Source organism: Manacus candei, unplaced genomic scaffold (assembly GCF_025592945.1).
Source record: "Manacus candei isolate 608988 ecotype Guabito, Panama unplaced genomic scaffold, ASM2559294v1 h1tg000042l, whole genome shotgun sequence".
In the NCBI taxonomy this organism is placed as follows: domain Eukaryota; kingdom Metazoa; phylum Chordata; class Aves; order Passeriformes; family Pipridae; genus Manacus; species Manacus candei.
This window is the reverse complement of record NW_026138090.1, coordinates 810,851-833,916: the sequence shown is the minus strand read 5'-3', so window position 1 is coordinate 833,916 and position 23,066 is coordinate 810,851. Positions and strand designations below refer to the sequence as shown.

Sequence of the window (23,066 nt, the reverse complement as noted above, 5' to 3'; positions counted from 1 at the left end):
CCAAACGGCTAGACGCAGTAAGTGGGGGATGGCCGGGGTGTCTCAGAGCTGTGGCAGCGACGGTCATTTTAATACAGGAAGCACGCAAATTGACTCTGGGAAAGCACATGATAGTGTATGTACCCCACATGGTCATAGCAGTTCTAGAGCAAAAAGGGGGGCATTGGCTCTCCTCCAGCCGCATGTTGCAATACCAGGCTTTGTTGAGAGAACAAGATGATGTTGAACTGAAAATTACTAACCATCTCAACCCAGCAGAATTCCTTAGGTCTACACAGGAAGAAGGCACCCTGGAACATGACTGTGTAGAGACCATTGAACAAGTCTACGCGAGCAGAAGAGACTTGAAGGACGAGCCATTGACAGATCCTGACTGGGAGCTGTACACCGACGGATCTAGCTTTGTGGAAAATGGCACCAGGTATGCTGGGTATGCAGTAGTCACTTTACAACAAGTGATAGAAGCGACTGCACTACCCCAGGTACATCTGCACAAAAAGCCGAAATATGGGCATTGGTGAGAGCTTTAATATTAAGCCAAGGAAGGAGAGTTAACATATGGACTGACTCCAAATATGCTTTTGGGGTAGTTCATGTTCACGGAGCACTCTGGAAGGAGAGAGGACTTCTTACTTCTCAGGGGACAACGATTAAACATCGGGAAGAAATTTTACAATTGCTAGAGGCAATACATAAGCCCTCAGCAGTGGCAATAATGCATGTCAGAGGACACCAGGCTGATCCAGGACGAGAGTTTCAGGGAAATCGATACGCTGACCAAGCAGCCAGGAGGGCTGCGAGAGAGGTATGGACTCAAATGGTTCTTTTACCAACCCGGAATAATCCAGCAATAGCATTCATGGAAGAGAAACCGCATTATTCACCTGAAGATGAGAAATTAGCTGTGATGATGGAAGCAAAGAAAAATATCAGGGGGTGGTATATCACTCCTACGAGACAGGTAATTTTACCAGTCAGAATAATGAAAGCAGTGCTTGAAATGGAACACAACAAGTGCCACTGGGGTGCAGAAGCATTAGTGAAATTCTTGAAAAACGAAATTTTCTCAAACCAGATGTTAACACTAGCTAAAAGGGTGAATGCAATGTGTCCTATGTGTATAAAGAATAATCCAGTAGTCAGGAAGCAAGTACAAATGGGAAAATTACAAGTAGGACAGTTACCAGGAGACTATTGGCAAGTAGATTTTTCTGAGTTGCCTAAGGCCCAAACTTTTAAATATCTGCTAGTGTATGTTTGTACCTTCTCAGGGTGGCCAGAAGCTTTTCCATGCAGGACCAATCAGGCAAAAGAAGTAGTGAAAACCCTTCTGAAGGAAATCATCCCAAGATTTGGAGTTCCCCTAGGGTTGTCCTCTGATCGAGGACCGCACTTTACAGCAGGGATAGTCCAAGATGTGTCAGCTGTATTAGGGATAACATGGAATCTCCATACACCATGGAGACCGCAGTCTAGTGGACAAGTAGAAAGAATGAATCAGACATTAAAAGGTCAATTGAAGAAGATCTGTCAGGAAGCCAAAATCCAGTGGCCCCAAGCAGTACCCCTCGCTCTGCTGAGAGTTAGGATTAAACCAAGGGAAAGAATAGGAGTAAGTCCATACGAAATATTGTATGGCAAGCCCTATCATGCGGCTACTTACCAAGGGGATCCTCATGTAGTGGGTGATCAGGCAGTATTTAACTATGTGTTATCTTTGAATAAGACCCTCACAGCCCTCAGAGGAGCGCTGCAGTGGAATCGGCCTCTGCCCCTGGAGAATCCGGTTCATGACATTTCTCCAGGAGACCAAGTCTACGTGAAAAACTGGTCAGTGGAACCATTAAAGGGAACATGGGACGGTCCTCGCCAGGTGATAATGACCACTTATACGGCGATGAAAGTCGAGGGAATCGACAATTGGATCCATTACACCCGAGTCAAGAAGGTTCCAGTCTCATGGTCGGTAGAACCTCTCTCACCTACGAAGATGGTATTTCGAGCCAACAATTGAAGATTGTGGTATTCCTGGGGTTGATAAGTTTAGCAGAGACCACCGTGAGAATTGAAACCCCAGATCCTTATTTGTTTGTACCAGAACACACTGATGTAAACTTAACTTGTCTGTTTTCAGATGACCAGGGAGCTGAATTAAGAGATGTCCACGTCAAGTGGAGACGGAGGGATCAAGATCGAATCATAACAGAAGGAGTGACAACAGTTTGGGATGCGACACAACAAAAGGGTTATACCGTCCTGCAGGTACCTGAGGTGTCTAAAACCGTAGAAGGGACATACATGTGTGTAGTTTGGATTCAAAGGAGTTTTGATTATGGGTATGTAGAAATACACATGATAAACACAACTCGGGAAATAATGACTAAGGTACAAGTTATACCCCCTAGGAAAACTCGACATGTGAGAGATCTGCAGATTCCGAATAGAGAAATAGAACAGGAAAATTTAATTGTGGGCCTAATTCGAGATTTTGGGAAAGTACAAAACGTTACTAAAATTACTGCATGTCTCCCTATGCCTCATGCAGCAGGAGACCCAATTCCATGGGGAATAATTCCAGTGCCAGAAATACCCAAAATGTTTAAGAATATTACAAGGAATTGCAAATTTGTAACCATCACATGGAGCGAAACGGTAGATGTATGTTTATTAAGTGACAAAATGATGAAGAAGCAATGTGAACAGATGCCGGGATATTTCCGATGGGTAGTAATTGGGACATGGGTAACAAGTGAAACAATTAATGAATTAAAAGGATACTGTTTAGTTACAAATTCAACACACCCATGCTCTAAAGTTCCGGCTTCAGTAAAACGAGAAAAACAAGAAGAGGTCTGTCAAAATATTACCAGTTCTACAACCATGGAAGAATGGCAAACAATTTGGGGACCCAGCCTGCTAGAGACATATAGTTATATTGGAAAGGTACAGTGGTGCATTCACTGGAAGGGGAAAAAGAATCAAACTTATTCTACAGGAAATAGAGGGAATCATAATTGGAGGACAGAAACACATACAAAAGAGGATTGGAATTGTACCCGAATATATACATGTGATACCCCAGACGATGAAATAGGCTTAATGCCAGTCAAAGCCCTCCTGCAGTTAGGATGTGAGTGTCGAGGATATAACCATACTATTAAAGGACATGTGAGAAACATTGATTGTCACACTACTACAGTTAGAAGTCCCGGAAACCTAGTATGGGTCATGGGACATGGTCAATGGACCACCCACATGCCACTAGACGGTCCGGTTGTACCTGTCACACTAGGGATACCTACTCTTTGTCCACTCTGGAGAAAAGAGAAGTTAACACCAGCAGAGATGCGACCACGGGAGAAAAGAGAAGTTAGTAATGACATTAATGACCTGGAACTAACAGATTGGCATGAGCCATCAGCAGGAGTTAAATTCGGATGGGCACTAGAATCTTTGTTTGCCCCAATTTCAACATATCGAAATAGAGAAATATTGTTCAAACTGATGAGCCAGACCGAAAGGTTAGCAGCAGTCACTAAGAAAGGATTTAAAGATCTAAATTTACAATTACAAGCCACCTCTAGAATGACCATACAAAACCGCATGGCATTAGACCTGATATTACTCAAAGAACATGGAGTTTGCGGTTACCTGCATGCAAAGGATGAGCATTGTTGTGTACACATCCCAAATGTCACTCAAGAAGTAGAGAAAGATATTAATCAATTAGAACAAATTGACGAGAATGTTCATAAATTGCAGAAAGAAGCGGAACACAATTGGATAGGACAATTATTCAGCTCCCTAGGTCTCCATGTGTCAGGATGGATATCTTCTGTTATCCAGTACGGAATATTGATTGTAATAATTGTTGTCATAGCCATAACTGTTTACAAGTGTCTTTTAGGAATGATTGTAAAAGAAGGTCAACATACGAGACGCATCATGAAAGCTATAACAAGAAGTAATCTCACCGCAAAATGGATCACCTCCTATCCATCAAGAAACTGCAACCTGAAGATTGCTGTATTTGAGCATCCTTGCAAGCAAAGCCTGAAGAATGCTCAAAAGGGGGGACTGTTGCAAAGCAGTTTAAATTTAGTAGTAGAATGGCTAAGGCTTAAGTAAAAGGGTAAGGCCTAGAAAGCAACACATTACAGTAGTGAGTTAAGCAGCAGCCTTGTTCGTGGGAATAGAATGTACTGAAGAAGTAGAAACAATAATCAAAAGATTTAGTCAAGCATGTACGTAACGATTTGTACCTTAGATGTGGTAAGGGTCTGTTAAACAGTTTCTAGGGGGGTAGGACAACTTAAGCAGATTTATGATTAAAGTAGATGATTGTTAATTGTTATAAACTACTGCACCTGGGTTGCTATAGAAACTGTAATTGTTTTAGCCGTGAGAATACATGTAAACTTGTTTGTGTATAAAAGTTGAACTGAGAACGAGGGTCGTCGGAATCCTGACTTGGGGCGTTAGCCCGCAGGTTCCCGGGGCCCCGAATAAAGCACCCATAAACCGGCACTCTGTTGGTTTGTGTCTTTGTTTACGGGCAACATGACCTCCAGCTCATCATATTTTAGTCTGACATGGAGGAGGCAAGTGATAAACCAACAGAAATTCAACTTAGGCTAAGCACATAGTACAATAAATCATAACCTGTGTGCTAAATGATGGGCTCTGAAAGAGCTGCTACTGCTCAGGAACACCTTGGGGTTGTAACAATTAGGGAAGCAATGAAGTCACTAAATCCCTGCTGTTAAAATAGCACCCAATGTTCTCAATTAGGAAGAGAACAAGGCAGCAAAGGGTGATGCCACTATGCTCTTAAGACCTCAGCATTGCTAATGCACCAAGCACCTCATTCAGCCCCGGGCTGACACGTCCTACATGTCCCTGTCAGCTTCTTGTTCCCTTCAGGACACTGTCAAACCTCTCCAAGTAGACATCTGATCCAGATTCCCAGAAGCAATGAACAGTTCGTACTTAGCCCGAGAGAAGGTGCAGTTATTCAGCACATTATTCAGCACACAGAGAATCACAGCACTTGCAGAGGCACTTAAAACATGGAATTAAAGCTTAACTTTAGTAAATCGTACCTGAAAGACATCCAATGCTTCAGTTGAAATAGAATAAGCAATCCTGCAGTGCCAATAAGGCAAATGCTCTTAACGGCCCATCACCCTCTTCATTTCCTGTAAAATCAGAACCTTCTAAGGCACCACATAAAAAGAGGAAACAAAAATCTTATTGCTTAAGACCAGAGTCACCAGCATGTACCTTACAGAAAGAGGTGGCTGCACAATTTCCAGAATGCAAAGACAAGCAACCAAGCAAAACTTGGTGGCTGCAAAGAACTCCAAATTAAGTGCTGCTGAGCCTTTTGAAAGGGCACTGATGAATCACAGAGGAGAAAAATGGATGTATAAGCAGGGAAAGCTGGAGGTGTTAGATAAAAAGTCATATGAGAAACTACTAGAAATAGAAGTCAGTAACAAGATTCCAGAGGAGCCCAAATTCTCCAGCAGAGAAATAAATTGAGAAGCAAATTTTTCAAGGCATGCAAGATACAGCCATGCCTGAGGAAGTGTGAGCCAACACGATGACAGTGTTGAAGAACAGGGAGAATGTACATTTGAAAAAAAATGCTTCCTGCCAAGGAGATTATCAGTGATGAGTGAGACCTGACCAAGCTCAGTCAGTGTGTCTGACCCTTTGCAGGTCTCCACACCTGTGCACCTGTTTGTATTGGCTGTGGCAGCACCCCAAGGCCACCTGGCTCCAGTGCCATGTCTTTGTAAAGCACCCACCACAGAGATGAAACTCAGGTCTGTAGCTCTGCTACCACTTTAGTAGGTTTGCTTGTGATGCTTCAGTGACCCTATTGTACAGAAAAAATATCTCATTTATAGCATCAGTCTCCTACACAAAACACTAAATGAACAAACCCTCTCCCTTACGTTTTCATGGATAAATGTTACCCTTGTCTTCAACCACAATAAGGATTTTTGGAACAAAATGATTCAAACGTTGCCGATAAAGTGATTCTCAGCAAATGGAAAACCTCCAAGTTATCAGACTGGAAGCTCAAAAGCTGGTATTAAACAGCAGAACAGCTGGTTAAAGACACAAAAATTAGTGTGTGCACCTCAGGAAATGCTTACAGCCAGTCACCCAAAGGTATGTGCTGAAGTAAGAGCCATAAATAAATCACGTTGCTTGAAGCCAAGTTGTATTTCAAGCCAAGTTCAGATCATACTAAATCTGCTATGACTGCTTAATTCTTTACAGCAGCCACTCAAATTATCTGACTCCTATAAGCAAATCTATGCTAATTCATATCAGGCCAATCTCTTTGTTTTACTACAAAGCAGCAAAGGCCTTAAAGTGTTGCTCAAGGTCAAAGAGAAAACTAAGAGCAGTAGAATCTCTTACTGCCCCAAATCCTGTGGTTTTGGTGTTAGTCAGGCCTGTTCCTCACCTCTGTTCATGAGGGTTCCTTGGGGTGGATTAAGGTCTGACTGTGGGCAGGCCTTGTGCAGCAAGAGAGCAGAGTAAGGAAGCCAACACACAGTAGGTAAAATACAAGGCTTTTTTTAAAAATTCTGTTTTACAAGCGAGTGTTTGTACAGAGGTTGGTGGAACACAAGCGGACAAAATAAGCCAAACACAAGACCAAGGGTTTGTCATAGAGATCTGCAGCCAAAACTTCATAAAAGGGCAGCAACTGGAGATATTCACAGCGTTGAACTAAAGGTCTATACACCCTCCCCCCAATACATGAATGTAACAGGAAGAAGACATCCAGCATCAGCTTTCAAACAGCTAAATTGCCTTCAGAGCTCACAATAATTTCAGCATCTGCACAATTCTGGGTGCAAGGGGGCAGAGAGACAGCTGCCACCATTGCAGAGCCACCTCTTGCCAACTCTTTGTCACATGCTGTTCCCAAAAGAAAAGCAAACATAAAACCCGAGAGCTGTGTAGTATTTTACATTTAGTTAAAAATAAAAGAGTTGTAGTGTTAAGTAGTTCAGTTTATCAACTCTTCAGATTTTCACACGAGAACTTCCCTCCATGGCCTCCTACTTTGAAAACTTCCACAGGCACTCAAGAAAAAAAAAAAAAAAAAAAAAAGAGGCCTAAGCCCGATGGTATTTGACCTCAAATAGAGAAATATACACAGAGAGAGCAAATGCCAGGTTTGAAATGATTAAACAAAGTTAGTTACCTACGTGTGATGTTGGAGGAAGTGAGAATTTGATGCCTGGCCAGATACAGGAATGTCCCTCAGTTCTACCTACAGCATTTCACTAAGGGCCTGTAATCAGTTATGCCTGGGTATTTCTAGCACAGACTGCCTGACAGCACAGAGCTCCCGCCAACAGTCCATTAAATTCCTTCCTCCTTCCTTTTAAACATGGATTTTCTTTGGATCTGGGAAGACAGACAAACTCATTCCTTGTTGCTTTAGTCTCCATCCTGGCATAGAAAGTATTGTCCTGGAGTCAGGAGAACAAACTAACTGCCAACTGTCCAACGAGCCCAAATCACTGGTGTGCAGAGATGAGGACTTAGGAGAGCAAGGCTCTAACTCTAGGAGATACCACCAGGGGAGAGAAGCATCACAGCACGTAGTCCTTGTCCAAAGCTTCCCACTTATCGTGGATGCAGCACAGGGACTCCATGATGAAGCACCAGAACAAGGAAAGCAGGAGTACAGACAAAGCATCTCCTCAGCAGAGGGTTTTCAAAAGAACAAAGTCATCTGAAAGCGCAACAAACCCCAGGATCCCCAGAGCAATAAGCAGAAATGTGCCAGTCAAAACCACACAGATGTGAATCTTTCAAAGGGCTTTATATTACAAAAAAAACATAGGTCACAACGAATGTGAAAAATCCATTCAATGAGGCTTGTTTCCAGTTTGCTGGGAAAGCTACTTTTCTCTTCTTCATTCCCAGCCTACTGCTGAAAACGTGATTGCCAAAACAGTGACACCTCGAGCCAGATTTTTAAAATCAAACTTGCTCCGCCAGATCCAGCACTCTGAACTTGTCCAGGTTGTAGAAACAAGCCTTCACGACTCTGCCTCCAAAATACCTTCCATTTAGATCCACAACAGCTGGAATTGAAACCAAGAGCACGTCAGTAAGCAGCAATTCAATGAAGTAAACATCTCTTTAACTGAACAGTCTAATCAGTGAGACTGTTTAATCTCTCTACAAAAGGTAACTCTGAGGGTCACAGGACACAATTTAGGATCCCACCTTTGATGGCAGATTCAACCCGTTCAAACTCTAAAAATATTCTTACAGCTTCATCATCAGGGGCACCAGGGATCTGAAACAAAACAAAAGCCCCAAACCAGAAGTGATTAGAACAATAGCAAGCCCAGTGTTTTAAAGTGCTGTTCTTCACAAAAGTAGTGAAGGGAACAAAATAAAAAGGTTCCAAAATCACGGTACCCCGAGATTTTTGCCCAGATTCTGATATTGAAAGTTTGTATCTTACAGATATGTAAAATCCAGAATCCCAACACAGTGAAGCACCCTGAGAGATCTTTTATCTATGTCCCTTCTCTTAGGCAGTAACACACCAGTTGTGAGGGACAAGGGCCCAGTTTTACTTTCAGAGCAGTCAAAAAGATCCTCTCTTACCTCAAAGATGACACATTTCCCAACCTTGCCATATTTCTCGCATTCCTCCTTTGTTTCAGCTTCAAGATCTTCATCCACCTCCCCAGCACCCACCATGTTCTGAAAGTTAAAAGAATAAACCCAAGTCACTGGGTGGAGTCTGTGCAGATGGTTGTGTAGATAAATTAGAGACACCCTGTGAACTGTGACCATGGATGCTTTAAAAGCTCAAGAGCCACAGGAGGAGAGAGGGGAACTGTACAATTTAAAGCAGTGTTAATTTGAAATACTTATCTCAGGAATACACATATTTTCTCCAGAACACAAAGCACCACATCTGTGCAGGCCAGAACCTCTGAACTATGCAGAGTCTTGTAAGAGGAACGTAAGTTTTAACATTTCAACACCAAGACATGTTCTCTGAGTCCCAACTTACCCTTAGTAAGACCACTTTAGTTGGGCATTTCAGTATCTCGGTCAATGGGTTGGAATCTGCTTTCTTGCCCGTTTCTGTTACAAAGACAGAACAGTGAATTGTGGGTAAGATAAGATTAAAGCTCAATTGGGGACTTTTATCAGAATCTTATTGATTGAAAAATGGAATAAAAGCCAAAAAATGTAGTTTCATATTGTAGGGGAACAGTTATTCACAACTTGTAGCTACTTGGAAGGACAATAAGCAGAAAAATCAATTTTAGTTATGTGAATTAAGTTAGAACACTGACAATGTACTGACAACATACTGCTTCTTTGGGGGAAACAATTCCTAAGTTCAGAATTGCTTCAGATTCCCTAAGAACTAAAAATCAGCTCTCCTGACTTCCAACACTTGTGCTCAGGCAGAGGTGCTGTGGGCAGGGTGAGCTAAAAAACGTATACAGGACTTTACAAGATAAAGAAGATAATTTCCACAAGAATGAATATGAGCCATTCTTCCAACTCCAGTATTTTCTCCAAGGACAGATGGTTAAAAAAAATCCAGGAGCTTCATTTCTCACAGACTTGTTGTAGGACACAATTACCTTTCTCTGTAGACTCGCCAACGATGATCTTGCCACCCCTCTTGCTCGTTTTCTCTACTGACAGTGCTGTGCTGAGCCCCTGTTCATGCTTTCCCAGCCCCTGGCCCTCTCTGAAACCATACTTCTGCATGATTTTGTGAGCTACTGTCCCCCTGCAAAGAGAAAAAACATCAGTTAGTAAAGGTTTTTTCCACAAAACATTAGCACTGCATTACTCCCAAGAGCTCAAATATTCTACCTCCTAAAATCTCCTTACACAGAGACAGAAAACACAAGAGCTTCTACAATTTACAACCTACTATCTATTAGTTCCAAGTTGGTGTAAGCTCCAGAGGACAAGACCTTACTAGCCCTTCCTACAACAAATCTGGATATCCTCAGTATTAATTTAAACATGTCTAATTTTTCTGAATTTTCCAGAGCATCTTGAGGCAGCAACGTCCCCAGTTATTTAAAGGTACATTTTTGTAAGTACCTTACAAAAAGCACCTCCACTGACAGGTTTTGAAATTCCTAGTGAAGGAATAGTTAGAATGAAAACATACCCACAGGTGTCGACATTTCTTTGGTGACCACAGCTTGACAGGTCCAGACACAAAAAACATGTCATGGTGTACTAGTTTAAACCACAGTAAATATTCTATGCTCAGTCACCCCCATTTTATCAATGGGCAAACAAGATAATAGAGGAAATGCAGGATCAGTGACTACATGACTATTTCCTAAGCATAGTACCTGAAACACACATTAAAAAAGGTCAAGAAGTCTGGCTGTGTAATGCTGAAAGATTAAAACACTAAGTCATTGAATAAACAGACAATTGTGTGGTCAGGTTAGGTCAGATTTTTAGCCCTTCCTTCAGTAAAGTGAAGGTCCCAGGGTACTGCTAACTAGAGGTGGTAATGACAAACAAACTGGTCCAACAGTACCAAGTTTGGTTATCCTTTTTTTGGACAATCAGAAGAAAAACAAACTCAAAACTGAGGTCTCTAAGCTGTTTTTAACTACAGATTCATCTTCACTTTGTTGCCACAGTAGGAACACAAGCCTTACACACAAGGCAGAAAAGTAAATGGGTAGGTTTGCAGCCACAGCTGATACATTCAGGCAAACATGCTCTGAATTTCTGAACAAACAAAGCAGAGCTGAAATGATTTGCCCACTGGTATGTAGCAAATTTAAGACAAAGCTGAATAAGAAATCTAGAGGAACTAACATACCACCTGTGTTTTCCTGTATACTCCATTAACTTGGCTTGTACAGGCCATAAACACTTTAAACTGGAATGTGGCTTCAGAACTCACTAAAAACACAGCCTGGAGTGTAACCACCTCAGATGTGTTTCCCTCAATCCAGTTAATCCACTGTTTTCTTCTGTATCCTGCCAGTTTGGACTCTCTGCACTCAGAGTAACCACATACATACATGGGCTGTGTTCTTCTCCACTGACAAACTATTTTAGCTTTTGGTTTCCACCACCTTCCAATGCCTTTTTCCACAAAATGTGCAGCAGTCAGTCATTTACCCCATGTTAGCAAGGAAGGAGTTGCTGGGTCCTGTGGGGGAACGAGGCCTCTCTGGCTCATCATACACTGGAGGAGGAATTGCTGCTTTGGAAGATGGTGCCCGAGGTCTGGACTCCTCTTCATATGGGAATGATGCTACAGCTGAAGAAAAAAAAACAATTTGCTTTTTCAATAAAATCCCAACAAACTATAAATAAAAGCCTTCCACATAAATCCAAATCAGAAGAATGTTTCCTTTGCATGTGCTGTTTTAACATCCTGTCACCTCTCTCTCACTCTCAGAAACAAGATTTGAGTTATTGTGGATCTTCCTATGGATATAGATACCCACAACTCTAAAATGTATTTATTAAACTCTTATTAAATGGAGAAAAAAAAGCATTAAGAGGCCACCTGGACTACAATGAGTTTATCCAGGCAGAGGCCAAGCAAAACTGAGAAGGTCCACTCATGAGGAACAGAATTACAACAAAACTGGATCAACGTACACAGCTCCAGGTCCAAAGACTGTGAGTAAAAATACACTTTACATTTACACAGAAGAGAAACCAGTCTATTAAAAAGAATGAATGCAACTCATCTCACTGAGAATTTCTGAACTGCAACTCTTCCTGGGGTATGGAGATATACCTGGATATCTCAGCCATACTGGTCAGATTGCTAAACTACCTTCCACTGACAGGTCTAATGGAAAAATGTAAAAAAACAGGTTACAGAACACCAAAGAAAATACGCAGAAACACTTCTGAAAAGTCTTTTGGACTTCTATGAGACTGACTTCATTTTAGAATATTTTCTTGGGAACGAGTTCTTGGATCTTGTCAAATAAAAGGTCAGATGTGAAGTTTGGGGATGTCATATGAGGAAAAAAAAATCCTATTTGAGCAGCAAATGGATTGGACTTTTGGATTTCTGCTACAGCAATATTTTCCCTTGTTTTTCCAGCCTAGATTTAAGCATCAAGTAAGAAGCCATACAAAGGTTTCCTTGTGGGATCATGTCACATTTTAAAAGCTCTCCCCCTCAGGATATTTGTACCATTTCCAACCTATATTTACTTTTCACTCAATTGCTCTTAATTATTTACTCAAAACATTCTCTTTCTGTTTTTAATGTTTACACATGTCGAATGCCTTTACTGTTATATTACTCACTTAAGCTCTGGGGTTTTTTTTTACATTCCAGTCTTCTCATAAATAAACTGAGGACTCCCAAAGGAAAGTTTGTGCGCCTAGGATTCTTTTTTCTTATTATTTTTTAGAGTAGACAACATACTGCTAATTATTTTAATTTTAAAGTACACAACAGTTGGACATGGGGAAAAAAAAAAGGGAATGGTTTTGTTCCTATGGCAAGATGATGCCACCTCGTGGACAACTGTGATCTTCACTGAGGGAAAGAAACATCAGTGCACACACATCTCTCCAGCTGAACTGTACCCCTGAAAAACTTACAAAATTCTGTCTGTAGTGCATAATCCCTTCAGAAAAGATACTCACAAAGTACTTCCTAAAGCAAAGGGCAACAGAAAAATTCCCTCTCCACGCTGTGGAGGCTTCTAGTCTACCCAGAGAAACCTGCCTGTGACATTTCTTTTTCCACATCAGAAGTAACTGAACATGGTTATAACACTCCACTGCGCCAAACCACTTCTCCAGCAACACAGAAAGAGTCCTTCAGAACAGAGGTGTGAAGCACAGCAGCATCACAGGTTCCCCACAGCTCCCCCCCATCAACAAAGAACTAGTACAAGTCCTGCTGCCACAAAGAATCCTCTGGGAAAGGCAGGAAGACTCAACTGAATAGCATGCTGAGTGAGAAATAAACACTGCTGGGTTGAGAGAGGAGGATTTTGTAGTACTCACGTTCTTTGTCCTTCTCAACCAGAGAAGTGGGTGGTGCAATGGCAGCTCCTCCCATACCTATGAGCAAAAAGGAAAGCAACAAATTTGGATGACATCACAACAGACCCGAATTATTGACTGTAACTTTGCTGCTGAAAGACAACAAAGCTTAATTTTGTTTATGCAAGACATATTTCACCACCCTGATCCACATCATCTGACTGGCTCTGAGGGCACTGAAGTAACAAAAGCAGGAATGATGAGCTGAAAACTCAACAGTGATTCTCGTAGCCTGATTTTATCTCCTGGCTCACTCCTCTCCTGGAACCTACACCATGCAGAAACTTAACACAGGTATCTACAAACTAAGGTAAAAAGAGGTCTTTTCACAAATAATTTAGCTGCCACCTGCCTCCATGGAAGAAAAAAAATCAGTTTTCTGCATTACAACAGTAATGCTGTAACAAAATGCCAGGTTTATTCTAAAGGCTCAGAAACAACTGTGCACTCATCTGAGGAAAAGAAACACAGAATCCATGAAACAGGAATGAGATTGTGCATTCCCCCCACCCCTCTTTTTCCTCTTCCCCTGTCTCCCCATCAAAACCACAAGCAGTTCCCTTACTCCTTTTCCGTCTCTCCCTTTCATAATCTTCATCTTCATCAGAATCTGGATCTGGTCTTCTGGAAAACCCACTGGCTTCATGTCTGTCTTTACGTCTTCTAGGAGACACAGTAAGTTAGGATAAGAAACCATCAAAGTTAACTCTGTGCCTTAATTTGTGATCCCACCTTTGAAGTGTGAATTATTCTGCCCCACTCCAACTGGCATTTTACCATGTTTCCTATGAAGGTGTAAGTAAACACCTCTATTATTTGTTTCTCTGCTTTTATCCTCATGGGGCATTTTTAGTAAAACATAAGACGGATCTAAAGCAAGATTGTTTTCCACTTACAAGTCAGTCAGGAAGAATGTATGGAAAGAAGGAAGCACCTGAATAAATCTAGTTCAAAGAGAGTAGAGTTAACTAAATGACTACAGACATTAATTAATCACCCTGCTCTGGACAGAATCCCTTATAAATTCTCCACCACAGGCTATACAGAGTCATATCATTTACTCAATTAAAAAAATCATCATGCCTAAACATCCTTGGCAATTAAAGTAAGATTCAGGCATAACTTCTAACATTAAGTGAGGAATTCTTCAAGAATTATTTGCACTTCAACTGTTATCTAATGTGACCATGAAATCACTCATTTTAATATTTCAGAAGAAAAAGGAAAAGTATTTTTTCCCAAAAGTTAAGAGCATAGCTTGCTGCATAAATCAGATCTCACTCCTAGCACAGCCATCAGAACTGTGCTACAGAATGCTAAAAACAGCTATACTGTGGAACCACACAAAATTTATGGATCTCTACCCTGTGAATGCAAAACAAATGTACAGCCTGTGGTCCCAAAGCAACATCTGATGCAGGTTTGGCTGAGATTGCTTCCCCAATCTGAAGTCAGAATGCATTATGCATTTTTCACTTCCTTTCTCTAATGTTATGTATAAAGACTCTTGGCCTACACACAAGTACAAACATGACTACAGAGCAATCAGTGCTGAAGCTGTGGGAATGACATCCAAGATTTTTGAGGTTTTGCATGCCAATGGGATAGAGCCTTAGGCTTCCTCCTCCATCAGAACAATGAACATATAATAAAGAGAAGACAGAGAAGTCCAAATGACTAGAAATATTAATTTCCACAATCTAAACAGGGCAACAGATCTGTAATTCCACCAACTTTGTACTGTGACGAAGATGGTTTATTAATTTCACTTAAATTAAGCAAAGATAATCTTCTGCCTGAAGATATTTTACCACTTATTTCAATCAGACACTGAATCTGCATTCAACTTCCTTAATATGATTAGAAAGATTTCTTACTGCAGGGAAAGGGTATTAAGGTAATTAAAGATAAGTATATTTTTTTTTGTGCAGAGACAAAAGAGTAATAAACACATAATTAACTTACTTAAACTGAATGTAGAGTATCAAAAAAAAAAAGAAATGCAACTATGACTCTCAAAAACTGTGCTAATTACATCTTTAAAACTGAATGCATTCCTGAATCAGTCTGTAATATTTAGGAGCAGAAATGATTTTTTTATCATTGAGTGTTGAAATGCCTTTCTGCATTCTAGTTACACTGACATCTAATACTATAAAATACCTGCAAGGTCAAAGTCTGACAATGATGCACGAAGTACCCAAATATTGCTGCTATTATTGAAACAAAGTAAATTTAGAACACAGAAATGTCAAGTTTAGAAACCTGATATGCACCTTTCAGCCAAAGAGGCTGCAAACCTGATAATTCTCATAATTTTTGCACTGTTAGGTGACTTCAGCAGGAGAATTAAAACATTAATTAAAGCACTGCACAAGCACAGGGTGTTCTTCACTAAACCTTTCAGAATTTCCCTGAAATTGTTTGGAGGGATAAAGCTAAACAAACTGATGTGTCTGAGTGTCAATACGCCACGAGTTCACACAAAAGCCTTACTTTTCTCTTTCTTCAATCTCCTTTTGCCTCTCCAGCTCACGCTGCCTCTGTCGTTCCTCTCTCTGGCGTTTCACCACCTTCTCGTAGTCATTTGGGAACATGGGATCATACTCATCTGCCAGAGGAATCAACACATCTCCTGCAGAAAAACCACTAGGGACAGGATCCTTTAAAAAAAAAAAAAAAAAGGAAAAAGGAGCTTGTTCAGCTGAGATCTGAAAACAACATCCAGCTGGAAACCAAGAACTAAACACTTCCAATTCCTGACTCCTATAACGGCAGGTAACATCCTAATCCCACTGTGACTAGAAGAAATCTTTGCTTTACTTAAAACTATCACTCCATCCAGTCTCTCATTACCTCACATGAATCACCCCCTCCCCTTGCCAAACACAAAGCAGCAGCAAATCCTCATGGACAAGAATTTTTCAACCCCCATTAATTCATTATTACAAGTTTTACAGTTTCTTGCTGTTGCAGCCACCTGCCAGGGTCCTCCCACACAATCTCATCAGGCTTTTTCATCAGCTGCTATATGATACCAGAACAGGTACACAGGCTGTTCTCCTCTCATCTGAAAGAACTGTTTCAGAACTCTCACCTTTGAAAAGCTTCAGGGGGAAAGTTTCTCTACATTCCTCACCATGAGAAATCCATTTTAAAAGGTTAGGTGGCTTTTCTTTTATTTTTCAGTTGATTGTTTTACAGGTCCAGTTCTGGTGCAATCACAATTAGTCATTATTTACCTGACCAAATTGGTGTCTTGCCAAGTACTTTGAAGCTGTCCAGGAGAAATACTCCAGGAACACTGTTTTATAACTGCACATTAACCTTGGTAATTCCATGCTGTACCACATGGAAGTCTGTATTAAATTGAAATGCTCATCAACTAAAGAACTCTGAGCAGAAGAAGACATTTTCAGAAAACAATCACTTCTCTGACCGCTAGGACAGATGATGAAAAAATAAAAATAGAGACTGCAGTCAAAGAATTCCATTTCCAAAACATTTGCTAACTTTTTAGCTGCCTTGGTCTTACCTTTAACCCAGCTGCTACATGAGGTGGTGTGTCCACGATCTGCCTCTCATCAGATGAGTTCCCTCGTTTCAGGTCAATCACTGGAGCAAGGACTGTGCTTTGTTTTGTTCTCTGACTCTGCAAAAAAACCACCAAAACACAAAATGTCTAAAAAAGATAAAACAGTTTTCTAAAAAGCAGCTTGATATACTTTGCAGTGGTAGGTGAGTGGTCCCAGGTTCAGACTAGAACCAGAAACACACACTAAAAATTCAGACCACCTCTTCAGATGAGTTTAAACCAAGTCAGGTTGTTAAGAAGGGATTCAGTTTTATTCCAAAGATCTACTGTTCTTCACATTTATCGTCTGATAACATCTATTAATCTATTCTGAACTCTGAGTTTTCTAATCCTCTTCTATTCTTCCATTAGTCTATGGACATCCTGTACATCAGTTACATGGACAAAGAATATCACTGATACAGTAGTCATTAGGATTTTATTCATGCACTTTGTTCCAATTATCAGCTAAATCCTGCCCTCAATTTCACCAGCATAAATCAGGAGTAATTCCAGTGAAAAAATGCTGTGCCTACTTAAGTATTTGGCTACTACTTTTTTAATTAAGTAATCCCACTACAGAACCTACACACCACAAAGAACACAGTGTCCTGCCTCAACCAAAATACCAACACTGCACAAAGAAAAAGGGCGAAATACTGCAGCAATAAAAAGAGAAAACGGTTCTGCCAGAGTTTAAACTCAAGGAATTTGCTTGTACTCCTCCTTCTCATGTGCACTGGAAATACTTGCTGTAAAAATTTCTAGTGCAGGATGACTTGCACTTTAGCACTGAAAGCCTTTTAAAAAGCAGCATAAACTGATGCAAGCATGTAAATATCTGATGCAAAATGCCAAGAATAACCAATAGCCAGTAGTGACAACTATCAATCACAGCATGACCCTTATTTACTTTTAGAACAAAGGAAAAAGCTTAATCTCACTATCTTTGATAGTTAAATCTGAAGATCAGCTTCTGGCTCTGTTCATTAAAAGATCTGAGGTTTGCAGCACATACATCAGCTCTTCATTCAGTTTTAATTTTGCAAGAAACCCTCTAACAGACTTCAAGAAACACACATCTCACCTTTTCCCCTGCTCAGTTTTGCTGGGTTCCTTGCTACAAACTCACAGACAAATCCCAGCAAAATTACCCCAAGTTGGTATTCTAAGGTCACAAACACAATGCACCGATCAATAATATGCAATAATCATAAATAACAATAAAGCAAAACCACAAAGGGACTATACCTTTGCTTGTGTGAGAGCTGCTTTCTTCACCTGCAGCTGAGACTGCAGCAGTTTGAAATTCTTGGACCAGCCTTCTGTTTTAGAGTCGCTGGTCTCAACTCCCAAGTCATCGTAAAGTGACATTTTCTCTTCAATTTAAAACTGAAAGACAAAAGGAAAAAAACTCCAGATGACACAACAAACCTACTTCCAGGTTATTTGCTACTAATCTACATATGTTGGTACACCATATTTTTACATATATTTTCTTTCGAAGCCAGGGAAAATTTAAAGTAGTAACATTTTTCTGGTTGGTAGCAAATAGTCATAACTGCATTAAAAAGTAAGAGTTTGAAAGGTAATGAAAACTGTTCAAGCATTAACAAGTGTTGGAAACTTCCCAAAATTATGTTTGTACCATTAGATATCAATCATTTGAGGCTTTGAAGGAGTTATACAGCAAACACTGGTTCACAAAGAAATTCAACATTATGCATCACGTGGGCCTCAAGACTTCTGAATCAAACACAAATTATTATTTCTGCTGACCTTAAAAAACTGTCCACACAACAATGCAACCACTGCAACCAGCTTCCTAAATTTCGCTATTTTTTGCATCATAAAGGAGCATGCTTTTTATACTAAACAGACTTGCCAGAGCAGTATTAAGCAATAATTTCCACAACACTGAAAGGCTTCTCAAATACAGAGAATTCACACACATATATATATAAAAAAAATTAGGCAGGTAACATCAATAACATGACATGAAATATATCATTTTGTCTGATACTGCATCTGACATGGATGGAAGAAGAGAAATCTGAATGTCACGTGAGGTCTGTCACCTGTGGCACAACCTGTAAGGTCATTATTTAGCCTCTGACAGGTCTGGATTGCAGCACCTTCACCTCAAAACTTTAACTTCTTAATTTACAAGCATCATTGATTAACAGCCTGCATTGAAAGCTTATAAATTCATCAGGAAGATACTGATCCCAGAGACGTGACAGACACTTGGGAGGGAAACTCCTGACATACAGGACATGGCTATTGCTGTGGGTTTAAATTATGTGCATTTAAACCTGTGGAAAAAGTCTCAGAGGCAGCAGACACCGAATAAATTACAACACCAAAACGTGGCAAGCTCAGCACAAATTTTTAAAAAAAACAACCACAAAACACAACAATTTAATCCTGCAGTGGAATATGAACAACCAGGCTCAGCACAAAGGAGTTTAGAGCAAGAAAAGTAGGTGGCTGCACTCCCTGGAGGTATTAAATATATGGGCACAGGGAATGAGCCACAGAGGGGGTTACAGGGCACAGGGTGAGCACAGGGCACTGCAGGAGTTCCCATCTGCCACAGGGGAGCAGGATTTAGGCAGCAGGAGTGCTGCTCTTCTAGGGGAGACAGGATGCACTGCGGGGGAATCACAGAATCAATTAGGCTGGAAAAAAACCTCTGGGATCATCAAGTCCAACCTGTGACTGACCCCCACCGTGTCACCCAGCCCAGAGCACTGAGTGCCAGGTCCAGTCGTTCCTTAAACACCTCCAGGGATGGGGACTCCACTACCTCCCTGGGCAGCCTATTCCAATGTTTAATCACTCTTTCCGTGAAAAAACCTCCTCCTAATGTTCAGTCTAAACCTCCCCTGATGCAGCTTGAGGCTTCGTCCTCCCATCCTGTCCCTTGTTCTCTAAGAGGAGAGCCCGACCTACACCTGGCTCCCCCCTCCTGTCAGGGAGTTGCAGAGAGCGAGAAGGTCCCTCCTGAGCCTCCTTTTCTCCAGGCTGAGCCCCCCCAGCTCCCTCAGCCGCTCCTGCTGCTCCAGACCCTTCCCCAGCTCCGTTCTCTTCTACGGACAACGATGGATGGATGGGGGCAGGGTGCAGTCATCGCGGGGAAGCGACAAAGGAGCTGCACCCAGGCTAAAAGAAAGGTTGGGCTGCGATCTCTGTGATGTCCAGCCCTCTACGGACACAGGGGCCGAGGCGGGGGGGGTAGGCCCTGACCGCCCCCCCCGCTCCACACAGGCCCGGACCCCTCCCAGGCGTCGCTGAGCGGGGTACACCCGCCCTCCTCCCGCCGCGCCCTGCCTCTCCACACCCTGCGGACTCCGGTGCCGCCTCCCCACCGCCCAGGCCGAAGCCGAGCCCGGACCCACCGCTCACCCGTCCCGGCACCGCCGCCGCCATGAGCCGGCGCTGAGGCCGCCGGGAAGGGCCGTCCCGCGCCTGCGCACTGCGCCCCGCGCCGCCGCCGCGCTGCCGCCCCCTGGCGGCGGGAGGAGGGAGCGGCACCGATGACCTGCCCACACACACCCTCCGTCCCAGTATGAACCGGTACGGGACACTCCGTCCCAGTATGAACCGGTACGGGACACTCCGTCCCACTATGAACCGGTACGGGACACTCCGTCCAGTATGAACCTGTACTGGGCACTCCGTCCCAGTATGAACCGGTACGGGACGCTCCGTCCCAGTATGAACCTGTACGGGGCACCCCGTCCCAGTATGAACCGGTACGGGACGCTCCGTCCCAGTATGAACCTGTACGGGGCACCCCGTCCCAGTATGAACCTGTACGGGACACTCCGTCCCAGTAGGAACCAGTATAGGGCACTTCGTCCAGTATGAACCAGTACGGGGCACTCTGTCCAGCATGAACCAGTACAGGACACTCCTTCCCTGTATGAACCAGTACGGGACACTCCATCCAGTATGAACCAGTATAGGGCACTCTGTCCAGTATGAACCAGTGTGGGACACTCCATCCAGTATGAACCAGTAAGGGACACTCCTTCCCTGCATGAACCAGTATGGGGCACCCCTTCCCAGTATGAACCAGTACGGGACACTCTTTCCCTTTATGAACCGGTACAGGGCACTCCATCCAATGTGAACCAGTATGGGACACTCTTTCCCTGTATGAACCAGTACAGGGCACTCCTTCCCTGCATGACCCAGTATGGGGCACTCCGTCCCAGTATGAACCGGTACGGGACGCTCCATCCCGGCATGAACCAGTACGGGACACTCCATCCCACTGTGAACCAGTACGGGACACTCCATCCCTATATGAACCAGTATGGGACACTCTGTCCCAGTATGAACCAGTACGGGACACTCCGTCCCAGTATGAACCAGTATGGGACACTCTGTCCCAGTATGAACCAGTACGGGACACTCCATCCCGGTATGAACCAGTACAGGACACTCTGTCCAGTATGAACCAGTACAGGGCACCCCGTCCCCGTATGAACCAGTGCGGGACACTCCTTCCCTGCATGAACCACTGTGGGGCACCCCCTCCCAGTATGAACCAGTACGGGACACTCTTTCCCTGTATGAACCGGTACAGGGCACTCCATCCAATGTGAACCAGTATGGGACACTCTTTCCCTGTATGAACCAGTACAGGGCACTCCATCCAGTATGAACCAGTATGGGACACTCTTTCCCTGTATGAACCAGTACAGGGCACTCCTTCCCTGCATGAACCAGTATGGGGCACTTGTCCCAGTATGAACCAGTACGGGACACTCCATCCCAGTATGGACCAGTATGGGACCCTCCATCCAGTATGAACCAGTATGGGACTGGGGAGGGAGCCCAACGCCCATGGGAGATGCAGGATGCAGTCCCCAGATGGAGGCAGTGGAGGAGGCGGTGGGAAGGCTGCTCCCCCCTCGGACTTCACAGCACGTTGTTTTGACAGGGAGAACCCAAAGAAGAATAGAGAACCCCAAATTCCTTTGGGTTTTCACAGTCCTCGTGGCGTGTGATCTGCGCTCTCAAAAAATCACAGAGTGGGTTGGGTTGGAAGGGACCTTAAAGATCATCCAGTTCCAACCCCCTGCCATGGGCAGGGACACCTTCCACTATCCCAGGTTCTCCAAGCCCTGTCCAACCTGGCCTTGAACACTTCTAGGGAAGAGGAATGCACATCTTCTCTGTGCAACCTGTTTCAGTGTCTCACCACCCTCACAATCAAGAATTTCTTCCCCATATCTCATCTAACCCCATCCTCTTTCAGTTTATAGATGTTCCCCCTTGTCCTACCAAAAGAGATGGAAGTTATTCCTCTCACAGTCTGCACACGACATTCATCAGGTCTCTACGGTGTTCTCTGCAATAACCTTTTTAAAGGAGGTGTATGGAATCACAAAGCTAGAGACAAACAATAATAAACAGAAAGTAAAGTTTACTTTGGCGGGATGGTTCAATGCCAAACAGCAAATATTTTCGGATGCTCCATATAGCTCATGTAAAGAAAAACACTTCAAATCCCATTGGCAACAGCAATAACAAACCCCTCTTTAGTCCCACGCTCAGAAATTGAATTATTGTTAAGGACTTTTCAGATCTAAGAGCCCATGTTGCTGCTGAGGAGGGAAGAAATATCATTACAGTTGAATTGTGAGGATTTGGGGAAACAGATTTGAGTTTAGAGATATGTCCCTGCCATATGATGAGCTGCCACTGACCCTTATTAGTTGGAACTATACTGGAGTTTGATTTAGGAATTCGACTGGCAGAGGGCAGGACTGTATTTATGCCCAACACTATTTTCCTTGTATGTTATATCACAATTTTCTACAGTGTTTCTAACTCCTTGAGAAATCGGTGGTAGCTTATTGAATGAGTAATCTGACATCTTGTCTCCTTGGGCATTCAGCATTTCCAGTTACTTAACAAGAACATCTTAAATTTGGGAGGAAAAAATGGGAACAATGATATGAGACTCCTCTGAGTTTGACAACGCAGTTGTACTGAGAAAGTGAAGAAGAAAGAAAATTTCTTTCCCATCAGACATCCCTGTCTTATTCTGGCATGTTTGTTGCCATCACTGCCACTAATACTGAGGTCACTGGGTAATTGTTGTTGCACAATATTTAGCTATTTAGAAGTATTTATTTCACTATGTCATTTGGGCTTAAAGACTGATTTGGTCTGCAGAAATAATTTTTGTTTTCTGAAGCAATCCTTAAAATTCTGTATCTGCCTGAGCCTGGATTTTACCTAACCACACCAAATTCCCACCCCAAAGTCTTGCACTAATTATTCAGTGTCTTCTCTTTGACAGTGGCAAGGATGGATTTTCGGTTTTGCTCATACCAAGCGTGTCAAATCAGGTGAGCTGAGCTTTCTAAGAATTTCGGCC

At 42.6% G+C, this 23,066-nt stretch overlaps 2 protein-coding genes across 3 annotated transcripts; one reads left to right on the top strand and one right to left on the bottom strand.

The window, feature by feature from the left end:
• Positions 1-6,581: 6,581 nt before the first annotated feature.
• Positions 6,582-20,138, bottom strand: RBM17 (RNA binding motif protein 17). Of its 2 annotated transcripts, none has more exons than XM_051795238.1 (12): positions 20,075-20,138; positions 17,918-18,058; positions 16,628-16,744; positions 15,589-15,755; positions 13,658-13,755; positions 13,054-13,110; positions 11,188-11,329; positions 9,663-9,814; positions 9,077-9,150; positions 8,662-8,760; positions 8,272-8,344; positions 6,582-8,126 (listed from the first exon to the last, which is right to left on the bottom strand). In XM_051795238.1, exons 2-12 carry the CDS (start codon positions 18,038-18,040, stop codon positions 8,023-8,025), a joined length of 1,206 nt encoding a protein of 401 aa, XP_051651198.1. In that variant the 5' UTR covers positions 18,041-18,058; positions 20,075-20,138; the 3' UTR covers positions 6,582-8,022. The 2 variants fall into 2 exon arrangements, with proteins under 2 accessions (XP_051651198.1, XP_051651199.1); XM_051795239.1 differs by having other exon boundaries at positions 13,658-13,752.
• A 99-nt stretch (positions 20,139-20,237) lies between these two features.
• Positions 20,238-21,133, top strand: LOC127474425 (putative uncharacterized protein FLJ45035). The gene is made up of 3 exons (XM_051795138.1): positions 20,238-20,305; positions 20,356-20,484; positions 20,890-21,133. The coding sequence occupies exons 1-3, from the start codon at positions 20,238-20,240 to the stop codon at positions 21,131-21,133; spliced, it is 441 nt and encodes a 146-aa protein (XP_051651098.1).
• Positions 21,134-23,066: the final 1,933 nt, after the last annotated feature.

What these genes read in the sequence shown, in the direction of transcription:
- LOC127474425 (XM_051795138.1), top strand. Translation starts at nt 20,238, where the DNA reads ATGAACCGGTACGGGACACTCCGTCCCAGTATGAACCGGTACGGGACA. An exon ending in CTCCGTCCCACTATGAACCG is followed by an intron (nt 20,306 to 20,355) that starts GTACGGGACACT and finishes ACTCCGTCCCAG; the next exon opens with TATGAACCGGTACGGGACGC. An exon ending in CCCCGTCCCAGTATGAACCT is followed by an intron (nt 20,485 to 20,889) that starts GTACGGGACACT and finishes ACTCCGTCCCAG; the next exon opens with TATGAACCGGTACGGGACGC.
- RBM17 (XM_051795238.1), bottom strand. Translation starts at nt 18,040, where the DNA reads ATGTCACTTTACGATGACTTGGGAGTTGAGACCAGCGACTCTAAAACA. An exon ending in CAGCTCTCACACAAGCAAAG is followed by an intron (nt 16,745 to 17,917) that starts GTATAGTCCCTT and finishes GTTTTTTTGCAG; the next exon opens with AGTCAGAGAACAAAACAAAG. An exon ending in AAGGGAGAGACGGAAAAGGA is followed by an intron (nt 13,111 to 13,657) that starts GTAAGGGAACTG and finishes TTTTGCTCATAG; the next exon opens with GTATGGGAGGAGCTGCCATT.